At 47.7% G+C, this 12,247-nt stretch overlaps 1 protein-coding gene across 1 annotated transcript in view; it reads right to left on the bottom strand.

Annotated features, from left to right (window-relative positions):
• GLP1R (glucagon like peptide 1 receptor) overlaps positions 1 to 10,452 on the bottom strand; it is a 149,361-nt gene extending 138,909 nt beyond the window's left edge. Inside the window, 1 exon segment of the mRNA XM_025197834.1 lies at positions 10,326 to 10,452. Within this exon segment, the coding sequence (XP_025053619.1) occupies positions 10,326 to 10,349 (24 nt within the window). The 5' untranslated portion in view covers positions 10,350 to 10,452.
• Positions 10,453 to 12,247: the final 1,795 nt, after the last annotated feature.

Raw genomic sequence — 12,247 nt, 5'->3', positions numbered from 1 at the left:
AGGAAGGAGCACTAACATAAGCATCCTTTTTCTTGCTCCAGCAGGAAGTCAGCTCTGCATTTTATGAAGCTGAGCAGCATAGTCCCATTTCCTATGCAAAATGGAGGTACCACACTCACTGTCATAGCCTACTGAGAGGGAAATTTCAGAACTAAGGTAATGCCCAACTCCTCACTGGAGAGGGATGCTTGCTTTTACTCTCCATCGTCCCACCCCAAAAAACAAACCAACCCCCCCCGACACACACACTTTGGTCTAATATTACTGGACCTGGGTGCTGAAGTTCAGCATGTAAAAATCAGAGGGGTCAAATCCCCACTGCCATTAAGTAGTGAAGAAAATGGAACGCTCAGCCAAATTTGAGAGGGCAATAAGACTAAATATCTTCAGAGGGAAGACAAAGGGAGTAAGACATGAGCAAATATTGAGCTAGAGGCCGTCTGCCTGCTTTTACAGCCGAGAGGGATGTGAAGGGCTTTCCTTTCCCTCAGTGGTGATGCTAACTGCGGAGCTTAAATTAAGGTCCTTCAGATTTCAGCATTGCTAGTCATTTCACTACTGATGCTTTTAGCAGAAACAAGCTAATGCAGTTTTCTGCAGAATGTAGTTGAGTACCTGTTTACCATCCAGACTTGCCGACAGGTGAGGAATTTTAGATCCCCTTCACCCCAGTCTAGTTCACATTCACCTCCACTCCTACCTTTACCTTACTGCTCTTGGTTAGATGTGCCACCTTGCTAGTTATCAAGTCCTCAATCAACTCGCTACTGTCAGGGCAAAGAAAATCCCATTATTTCCAAGAGATAAAAGCAACAACTGTGTTCTGGACAGTTGTCAAAGGCTTTTGTTCCTCTACCTTACTCAGGATCCCATGCCATCTTTTTCTAGGACACAGGTCTTTGATGGAAAAGCAATTCTCATCTGCTGAGTTGGGAAATAAAAATATCTGATCAAGAGCACTTCAGACCTATCAACTTCATAGCATTTTCTTCATAGTTGCTGAAAGACTAGGAAAACCCCATTATGGGAAGAGAGTCTTACTGAATGCCAAGATGCAGGACAAAAAGAGAAGACAGTCATTTAGAATACTCAGCAGTTAGGTCTCAACATCAGCTCAGTGAACACTCCCTACTTCTCCAACCCCCCGAATTGCTTTCCTCACTCCCCCATCCTGTACCAAAGAGAATAGCTCAAGCTGCTGGTTTTTATGGACAAAGATGTGCCTGTGTAAGAACCTGAAGGTAGAGGCCCAGGCAGGCCATGAGAACAGCAGAGCAACAGGAAAAGAATCAGTCTGTTAAGCCAATGCCTGGGAGAAACATGAAAAATGGCCAAGAGACTGGGAAGGGGGCAGGGAAAGCCGGGTTGCCAGTTAGTAAATTTACTGTCAGTAAATCTGGCTAAAAATGGATTTAAGTAAAGTCCATTTAAAAAAACCAACCAAACAAACAAAAAAACCCCCACAACTCCACAAGTTTAGTCACTAGTGAAAGCCACAAAGCAGCCACAGCTTGAATGAAACTCCAGAGCACAGTAGTGCCTCCTGTTGTCTGAGCTGGAGCACAGCACCCACAGAGGGTGTTCTCAGCCATGTACTGCTGCTGTGTCCTAGGCTGCTTGTAATACTTCTAGATCACAAAAAGTAGGCTTCTTTAGGGGTCCAAGTCAGGACAGGGGAGCAGGACACAGTCAAGAGCAACACAGCATAAACCCATCACTTCAGTCAAGCAGGGTTTTCTAACCCAAGAAGATTTTTTTAAGTGTAAAAATGTTACTGACAACCTTCCCCCTCAACCCCCACACACACACACACACACATACTATAGTTGGTGTTAGACCCCTAAATTTGAACCCAGCCCTTCTAACTGAAGCCTGTTACCAGGACAGGGCCTGGCAGATGAGTTATGTTTACCTTAGATACGACACAATTTAAAAAAAATTCTTAGGTTGGCACTAGGAGAAAAGGAGTTAGAAGCTTACATGACAGATTTTAAAACTATTTTCATGCTGCAAGGCATTGCTTGTTATGGAAAGAAAGAGCAGGCGAGTACACGAGAAGAATCAGGGTATCTCTCACCAGACAGAAGAGAGATGACGAGACAAGTGAGGAAGAGTTCAAAGTAGTAAGTTAGTGAGATACAGAGATGAGGGAAGCATATCTCTCTCATTGCTTCAGTTTTCTGCTACTGGGTGTCTCACTATACGACGAAGATTGAGGAATAAGTGGAGAAACTAAGAGGCATCTTTTGACTACTTGTCAGTCCGGCAAAATGAAATGCAATCAATAACAAGGAAACAGCAGTCAATTAATAGCAAAGAGCAGCATAATAACAGTCTGTTAATGATCAATTGCAATGAAACAGCAATCAATAGCTTAAAGGATCTGCTCTCTCACACCTGTTCCCTTTTTTTCCCTCTTTGCAGCTCTCATTGTTTAACTGTTTGTATTCATACATGGTTCTGAAGTACACATGCATTAAGTCCTGTGACCATGGTCACTAGCCAAGGGACCTTCATAACAATTGGGAGACTGAGCTTATAATGGAGTTTACAATGCCATCCAAGTGAGCATTACCTTAACTAAAGAGTCAGTATTATGTTGCTGTTCTACAAAGCTGGATTTTTCATCTTTTGTGTGGGGGTGTCTTTCCTTGTCTACATACTAAAGTTGAGGTACACTTTCCTATCAAATTTAATCCAGATGGGAAAAGAAACAGCCAGGACAGTAGTCCTGAGGGGAAGGAAGGAAATGAAGCACTGATAAAAGTCAAATGGTCTTTCCTTGGGGGAAGGATGCAGGCTGCACTAGAATTACTGTCACGCAGATAGAGCAATGCTTATGGGCTACCCCAGTCCCATGAAACTACTGAAATGTAGTATTTTCTTAAAGGGGTGCTGTCTGGAATCTTCTCATTTGCTCAGGAAATCTAGTGATGGTGATATGAACCCAACACACTGAGGGGACACATTTGAAGTTATGGTCACCAAATTTTGTTCTACAATACAAAAGCCTCCTCATATGTACACAGGTGCACACCCCACCCTCTCTGCCAGAGGCTGTTGTTGCAATCATGGCAGTATCTTCTATATGTCTGTACTTTATATGCCACCCTTTCCCCAACCAATGTTCATGGTGACTTAAATAAGAGCACAGAACTGAAGATGACCCACTTAAAAAGCCACAGATCAATATCTCAGCCTTCATTTATTGCTAAATGCCTGCCCAATAAGAAGGTCTCACAGCACTTTCAAAAGATGTCCAGGCTAGGCTCCGACAGGCCTCAGAAGGGAGAAAGCAGAGTTAAGGAGTAATTGCTAAAAACATGAGAGAGGATGTTCTCGCTAAGCAGACTTGATTTACTGATGGTATTTGCGGGAGGTTGCTCTTGGATGAGCTTATGGATTGCAGCAGGACATAAGGGAGGAGGCTGCCCCTTAGGTATGGAGAGCTTAGACTGTTTAGGGCCTTTACATACTGCCCCGTACATTTCCTTTTCATTCATTAAGTGTCATGACACTTCATAGCTCATCTGCATATTTATAAAAATCAAGGATGACTACAAGTGCAGCCCAGGAGCCAACCACAACTCCAAGTGGTATGGCTCCAGATCTGCATATACCATTTACATGGACTACAGCTGAGGTCAGTCAAGGGCATCTCAATTGAAATGGGATGTCACACTACAGCTTGAATTTTATTAGCAGATATTTAGGATTGTGAATCCAAAAAGATGGCAAAGCCAGTAGGGAAATACAAATCGCCCGAGTGAGGGACTAACATTTAAAGCAGAGGCGGGCAATTATTTTGTGTGGAGGGCTGCTTACTGAGTTTTGACAAGCCATCGAGGGCTGCATGACAGGCAGCCTGGGGCAGATTAATATTAATTTTCTTAATTTTGGGGGAGGGGGGCCCCCGCGGGCCAGTTAGAATGGCCTGGCGGGCCGCATCTGGCCCCCGGGCCGCATTTTGCCCACCCCTGATTTAGAGGGATGGCAGTGAGGAGGGGAACACAACTAGGTTACAGGAAATACAATGTTAGCCAACTAAGCCTGGGGGTGGGGGAAGGGGAGGGAGGGGGTTTGCGACAGAGAGAAAGAAGATAGATACACAGAACCCGTACAATGGTCCACAATGGTGGAGGAAGTAGGTCGAAGAAAGGGTCTCAGTCAATAGTCTCATCACGGGGATCCTCTTAGGGTGGAGTGGGGTCGTCCGTTGCTGGAGAATCCTCTTGAAGTAAAGTCCATCTGGTGCAGAGGGTGGGGTTTAGGCAGTCCCCTCTGGGTCCAGTCCAGTGGTAGTTCATCTGGTGGGGTCAGAGTATTGGCGGTGGCCCATGATATGCTCCGCATAGATGTCACGGGACCAGCGGATGGTGTCAGACACCATGAGGCAGCGCATCAGCTTGGTGTAACAGCGGGAGATGTGGCAAGCACACAGGATGCTCTCATTGCTGGAGTCCCAGGCTCCGAGTGTTCCCACAATGAGCACGTCGACTGTCACATCGTAGCCATGGCCTCTCAGGATGTCGGCCAGTTGGGTGTACTTCTCCTCCTTGCAAGCCCGGGCGTCGGTGAAAGCTTGGTGCCGGTTCTCGAAGGACATGGTTACATCCACGATCAGGACCTTCTTGGCCTCTTCGTTTGTGATTACGATGTTGGGTCGCATTTGGCTCTCGCAGCCTGGGACAGTGCGGTTCATGAAGATCTCCCCTGCTGCGGCCGGGATGGCCCTCACCAGGTGGTCCTGGACAGCATTGTGGTGGAGCTGCCAGGCTCTGGCATGCGGCCTGCAGCTGCACAGTATGTGGGGGAGGGTCTCTACCACATAGCTGCATTGTCGGCACCTCTTGTCCCAGTGGCTGAAGCAGACAGCCCCATTCAGATGCAGACAATTGAAGTGGGCGCGGTGGAGGAAGCGCCAATCCGCGAAGCTTGTGAAGCTCCTGCTGGGCACGAAGTGGTTGCTGAAGTCCCACTTTGAGGTGACGAAGATGTTGCCCTGGTTGGGTTTGGCCCTCAGGTCGCCGGCGTACTTGTTTCGGACAGAATCCTTCAGGAACCACTCCAGGAAGGTCCTTGTGCAGGGCGTCACGGTGACGTGGTCAGCGTGTGAGGCTGGTTGCAGGGAGACTCCCAGTGCTCCTCGGTCCAGGTCCAGCCACAGCCAATGAGCTTCCCGAGGAGGTGCGTGGCGTTGTGGGCTCAGCTCCACAGTGAGGCAAAGTCCCTGCTGTCTGTGCTGAACTCACCCTCCAGCGAGCCACTGAGGAAGGTGGCCAAATCACGTCCGGTCGGCTATCTCACGATCCTCTTGCAGGTGGTCTCCTCGAGGGCACTGGCAGCAATGATACTTACCGTGAGGTCCAGGCAGGTCAGGAGGCAGCAGGCATGGGTGACCACTGCAGTGTCACAGAGGTCTCCCATGCGAGGGACATTGGCAGCCTACAGTCTCCTCAGTCACTAACGCTGCATTCAGCTCAGGGCAGCTGCACTGGCATGAATTAAGGCTGCTAACTTGTGGCAAGCAACATTGACACTGAGGGGAGGGGGAGAAAATGAGAGACATCCTCCCTATATTCACTGAAGACCTTAGAAATGGGGTATACCCAGAACATTTGAGATGATTGCCTGGAGCTTTGGTCTTTTCCTGGACAGCTGAGAGTTAGGAGGAGCAATATTTAATTAAGCAGCTACTGTACAGAAACACCAAAAGAGCCTCCTCCTTCCAGGTAGTGGCTGACTCAGAGATGCAGTGCCTTATCAACTGACTGGATTAATTTGTCTAGCAATAAGGTATTCAGTGCTGTGTAAAGTTACTTGCATTAAGGCTAGGATTAATAGAACTGATAAAACACAGCCTCAAGGTAACACAGAGACAACCCTAGCTAAAATGCAAACAGTGTTTTAAATATTGAGATAGGGGATATAGAAACATTATTTCAGAACACCAAACTAAACACAAGAGATGGAATCATTTTTAATTTGTTTTGTTGGCAACCTAGCATACTGCAGCCAGAAACATTCACTTTTCCAAGGACTGCCCTGAGCTATAAACAAATGAAGATGCTGTGATGTCAGAGATAACAGCTTCTGCTGAAAGGCCAGTTATTTAGAGGACATGCCATAAACACAGCAAATTAAAGCTCAGTTTAGCTGGCCAGGCTCAAAGGAACAGAGCGTGATAAAGTACCTCTTAACACTTATTTCGCAACTAGTGTATAACCTCTGTGTGCATGTCAATGTCCTGTAAACTGAGGCTCAGTGGTTCAGCTGAGCTATACGACAGACAAATCTAAAATCTCCCCCAAGGACAAGCGATATCATTACTCAGACTTCTAGTTCCTCTTCTTTCTACAATACTGCCATGTACTGTGGACATATGATCTGATCCAGAGCCTTCCAAATTTGTCTGTCATTGTGCATGTTACCTATATACCAAACTCTAGTTCTTCTCAAGCAGGAATTTGCCCAGCCTCTGAACAGCTTGAGGAACCCACCTTTTAAAAGTGGGAGAGAGACAGACAGACAAGTAGACAGACCCCAACTACTGCTCTTCATTCATCTTGCACAAATAGGAGAAGCAAAATATGAAGTTCTTTTCTGGCCCCAGAACAGTTTGAATTCAATATGGTGCAACACAAAAATAGGAGCCACAGTTCCCTCATAGGAGACACAATACTTGCCTATAGCTTTTGTAAGACACAAGAAGGCACTGTCAAAAAAAATGCAGTTTTGGTGTATAGAAGAGAAATGGCAAACTACTTGTAATAGCTAAAATATAATTATATTTCTCTTTTAGAGATCTTGTACCAAGATTCACTGTGCTAAAGCACCTAGTTTTAAGGCTCAAGTATGCAGAGTTACTGGCAAGAGCCCCTAAAGCCTTGAATAAAAAAAATTATTACATGCAGAATGCATGAAAATTTGGCATTACAGTTTTAGTCAGCCACCCAGGATGCCATGCATGAATGCACTTGTTGATTTGTCATTTGCAACTACTGTAGCCATTAAATTAAATGGCTATTAAAATATCATGCCATATTCGTGTGAGAAGCAGTGCAAGCAATGTACAGGTATTTAACCTCCAAACTGGCCCAGTTTTTCAGAGGAAAAAGACTAAGAACTGCCCATTTCAAATATTAGGCAATAAACTGGGCATGATGATACCAAAGCTTTGTCCTTCACAAGGTTGCCCACTGTCAATGGGCAGCTCTACTGGTCATAGTGGTGGCTGGTCTACATGCAGCAATTCAAGTAGTCTGGGGACTAGCCTATACTAGCATTCACACTATTGCTAGCACTTGTGGGGTTGTTAAAAGGGAAGAAAAAAAAAAGTAAAATGTAGATACTGAAGTGTTTCTGGCTGAAGGGGTTGAGGGAAGAATGAACATATCCTAATCAAACTCTTGCCTGGAGCAAGTCCTGCACTACATCCCTGCTCCTGGACAACTTCTCTTGCTAATCTCCAGCCCATGAATGCCAAATACCCAGCTAATGTTTTTGGTCAACTACCCTAGGAACCAGCTGACAGCAGGACAGATGATTTGTGACCACAGGTCGAGGACATGGTGGAAATCGGCAAAGCCTGCTTCCCCTCAGTGCTACAAGACCCAGTTCTCCCAGGGCAAGGGCGATCCCAGAACCCAGGAACTCCTGAGCAGATACTTGGATATACAGCAAGTCTCAAGCAAAGACGTGACTGAGAGCTTCAAGTTCCAAAAGCCAAATCCCAATGCAACCTTTAAGCAGCTTCATTAAAGGCCATATCACTCCCACTGGGAAGTTATGATATGCAAAAACTAGCTTGTGTAAAAAAAAAAATCAAAAAAAAAAAATCACACCGAACAGTTTAAGCAAGGATGGATTCTGCCAACTTAGAAATTGAGCAGTGAACCAACCATGTCAGACACAGTCTCCAGAGGGAATATAGCAACTTATTACTTTAGCACCTGCCACCAGCCACATCACAAACCATTCTGGCTCCATCTAGAAGCAGCTGCTGGTCTGCCCTCCAAAACAGGGAACAGGATTAGAAATCTCAGCGCTTAGCAAGCAGCAAGAGCACCTGCTTAATGGGAGATGCTATACATATGTTTTTTGAGTTACAGTGAAGAACTGATTTCTGACAAGCCATGTCTGTTTCAGTATTGGAAGCATCAGGAATTATAACCAGATACGTAATCTTTCAGCTGAACTTGAGTTTCTTGTTAGGAGTTCTCAACTGTTAAAGAGCTAAAATAGGTGCGTGGATAAATTCAAAGAGAAAAGACACCGCTATCACTAACGAAAGGCAGGCAGGCAGAAAACAGGATAGCTTTATGAAAGCTTATGCAACTCTCATTTAATTAGTCTATAAATGGTGCCAATCTTCCCTGCTTTCTGCCTGACCTCAGACTACCAAAGCTAACTACCTCTGTCTCAAAGCAGAAAGAAAGTTAATGCAACAGTTTCCTTTACAAGCTGTGACACCTTTATGACCATGAAATATTCAGAAATCGGAGGTAGTGTTCAGCTCTAAGACCCACACAGCCAGCCTCCTTTTTGCAGAAGGCTTTTGTTGAAGTGTATGTGGCACCTTATAACACTTGCCCCATTTCTTTCTCCCACCCCCACCAAAAAAAAGACAAACCCCACAAATAACAACTTAACACCCACCCCCACCCCATGCACCCCTCACAAGAAGATAGCCACATGTTAGTCAAAGGCTTCCTAAAGATTCCCAGCCTCCTTGGATTAAACCTGAGTCCCTGACTTCACATGGTATTTATTATCTAGTGAGAGAATCAAGTGTGAAGGACATAGACCATTTGTAACTTTACAGGTCTGTAACAAGAACTAAGGTGCTCAGACCATGCAGCCATCTGCACAGGGTGCAGACTTGTGCTGGTGGTGAAGCAGTCTGTACTGCAGCCACAGAAGGAGCTCAGCACCAACCTCTTGTTTCACTACCTTCAATGCAACAAGCAAGCAGCAAATAGGTCCGAAGAATGAGGGCGGGGGGACAAGTTTCTCAGAGTTATGACAGCTAGGCAGGACCACGTACAGTCCTCCCTCACTCTTCATCTCAGACTCTCCCCACTTCATAGTTTCATAGTAGCTAGGGTCAGGAGGGACCTGAACAGATCATCTAGCCTGACCCCCTGCCACAGGCAGGAATGAATGCTGGGTTCACAAGACCCCAGACAGGTGATTGTCCAACCTCCTCTTGAATTTGCCCAAGGTAGGGGCAAGGACCACTTCCTTGGAAAGTTGGTTCCAGATTTTGGCCACCCTAAATGTAAAATATTGCCTTCTGATCTCTAACCTAAACCTATTCTCCATCAGCTTATTACCATTGTTCCTTGTCACCCCAGGTGGTGCTGAGGAGAAAAGAGCTCTGCCTATTTGCTGTTGATCCCCCCTGATGAGCTTGTAGGGAGCCACCAGGTCCCCCCTCAGCCTCCTCTTGCTGAAGCTGAACAGGTTCAGGTCCTTCAGTCTCTCCTCATAGGGCCTGTCCTGCTGCCCTCTCACCAAGCGGGTGGCCCTCCTCTGAACCCTCTCCAAGCTGGCCACATCCCTTTCCTCTAAAAATCGACCTTTCTCTGTACCTCCCTCCCCCACAAAAAGTTTTTAAAATAAGTTTTATCATGAACAGGACATTTCTCACCATCACTTGGCTCACTGTACCGGAGCAGCATAACCAAGTGGCACAGGGGCTAACCATTTCCTCACCCCTTGCCCATCTACCCTATTGAGAGTAAAAGCACTCCAATGCAAGGACTATTCAATCTATTCTGTGGCTGCACAACACCCAGAGTCACACACGGTTATTTTCAGCCCCTAAGCAGTATTTTAACTGAACAGGAGTAATGGAAGTGGGGGACATGTGAACTGAATGTCAAGACTAGCTCCCAGCAGCAAGACCTTAAGTGGCTGGACAGTCTGCTGAAGACTATGGTGAAAGCCCCATAGATCTGTACATTTAGACATGGACTAATCTAAAGAAAAAGAATCTCTTCATTGTCCCAAGGAGAGGCCATGTAGGGCCTTTAATGCTCACAATTTGACAGATAAAATACTATTGAAATTACAGCTAAATGGCAGTGAAAGCATGTAAAAAGGAAAGAAAAAAAATCTCACTTGTTACCCAAGTGTGTGTGTTCAAACCTACCCTGAAGGATGTCAGAACCTAGTAGCTGAATGCCTCTGGCACAGTGGAAAATCCCCACACAACAGAGAGTCCCGCCCAACGACTCCTCATCATTGACTGACCATGCGCATTACCCATTGGCCATGGGCAGTTCTTAACTAAATCCGCTCCATCAGTCATAAGTACCCACCTGCTGTTTCGGGCTACTGGCCATAGCTCCGATAGCCACCCGACCACCGCAAAGGACTCAGGCTGACTTCACTTTACTTCTCTAGCATATACATCCTGACCACAAGCTGTCTTGCCCTCTGACAAACCAAGTTCCCCATGTCTGCAAGCAAATAAAGTAACTTGCTAAGTGTCCTTCTCCATTACCATGTACTGGTGGTAACCAAAACAGCATCCTGAACTTGAAAGGAGTCCAGGTGCTCCAAAAACTGGATTACAGCAGAAAGTCATAAGCCTTTGTATTAAGTGTCAAACATTTAACCACGACATTTTAAAAAGCAGGCAAGACCATCTACCTGGATGGATGACAGGGGGACCATTTTGTGCAGAGATTCCCCTTCTGCTTCGAGAGCAGCTGCACATTTGATTTTGGCAGCTACTGAAATCATATGGACTATCACCCTTCCACAAGTCCTCTCTCCTTATGTTAGTTTTCCAGTTGTCACCACCACCTTCCCATCCCTTGCTGAAGCTCCTAACCTCATCTTTGCTTCCTCTCCTGGCCCTACAGCCTTTCTCCAAATCCTACTGCTTATTCCACAACACTCCTTCACCCCCTGCCTTTCCTTGCTGTTCCTACTGCCAGCGCATCCTCGTTCTGTCATAGAGTCAACAGAATGGCTCTTTCTGGCTTCTCTTCTCATCCTCCCTCCAGAGCCCCTCCAAACATGCAACCCACTTCTCTTCCTTGCCCACTATCCCCTGCGTTCCAGCTTCATCTGCTGCTCTTGCTTCCTATGCCGCATCCTATTCAGCTACAGCGCCTCACTGCCACGGCTGCCACAGCAGAGGGGCAGTGCAGGGGCTGCACCATCACAGTGCCCAGCTCCCCCGCCTGCTCAGAGCTGTTCTAGGAAACCCAGACTGAGGCAATTTCTGTTTCCCCGCTGCCCACAGGCTTCTTAAGCAGCTGGGAAACTGAACAGAGCCTCCCTCGCTTCACCTTGCTTGCTGCCAGAAGCAGTATTAGACAGGTCAGGGCAAGGCAGCACTGAATCAGGTCCTCAGCCACAAGGGCTGGACTTCCCCACTGTGACTTGGAGTGCCGCAGGTTTCCACAGGGACCTCCCTGGCTTGCCTGGGAGTTGCCACTTGTCAACAGCCAGGATCACAGAGAAGCAGGGCTGGAAGGCATCTCCAGAGGTCATCCAGTCCAGGCAGGATCAGCCCTCTCCAACCCTATGGCTTGGACAGGGTCTTCACTTGGGCTCAGTCCCCAGTACCTCCCTGTCAGCCCTCAGCTGCAGCACTTGCCCTTGTAGCCTCCAGCCCAGCTCACCTGGCCGAGGCAGTCGAGCCAGGCTCCAGCAGTGGTTCCCCACCTTTTTTTTTTTCCGGTTTTGGACTCACCAGGCTGGTGGCCACCCACGGCAAGTGCCAGCTCTCACATCTCCCTCACTCTTGGGTTACAGCAGAGCTGCTCAGCCCCTGGCCCGTGGGGCAACGGCAGCCACAGAGGCAAGGCACCTGGTCCGTGGTGCGGGTTGGGAAATTGGGCAGCGGGGACCATTAATACAACCCCTCTGCCCCACAGCCAACCTCTGCGCGGCTGGAGCAGGGTCAGGCTGCCCCTCGCTCCACTCCAGGGAGCCACTAGCCAGATCCCACCTGCAGAAGGCCTGGGCACTGCCCATCCAGTTGAGCACCGCGGGTCCGCCAGCCCAGCACCAGCAGTTGTGTGGATGCCACCCGCTCCCCCGGCACGGCAGGGCAGGGCAAGCACCACCAGGGCTCCCCAAGTGCCACAGGGTTTCCCCGGTTGAGGATCCCCGGACCACGGCCCTGGCTGCGGGAGGGGGGTGAGCAGCAGAACAAGGTCCCTGCCCTCGGCTGCTCTAGGCACCGCCGCCCCCGCCCGGGTCTCAGGTGTCACCGCGCCACCCG

This window comes from Alligator sinensis, unplaced genomic scaffold, assembly GCF_000455745.1.
Source record: "Alligator sinensis unplaced genomic scaffold, ASM45574v1 scaffold198_1, whole genome shotgun sequence".
Classification (NCBI taxonomy): Eukaryota; Metazoa; Chordata; order Crocodylia; family Alligatoridae; genus Alligator; species Alligator sinensis.
The sequence above is the reverse complement of the archived record's forward strand: the minus strand, read 5'-3'. Positions and strand labels throughout refer to the sequence as shown.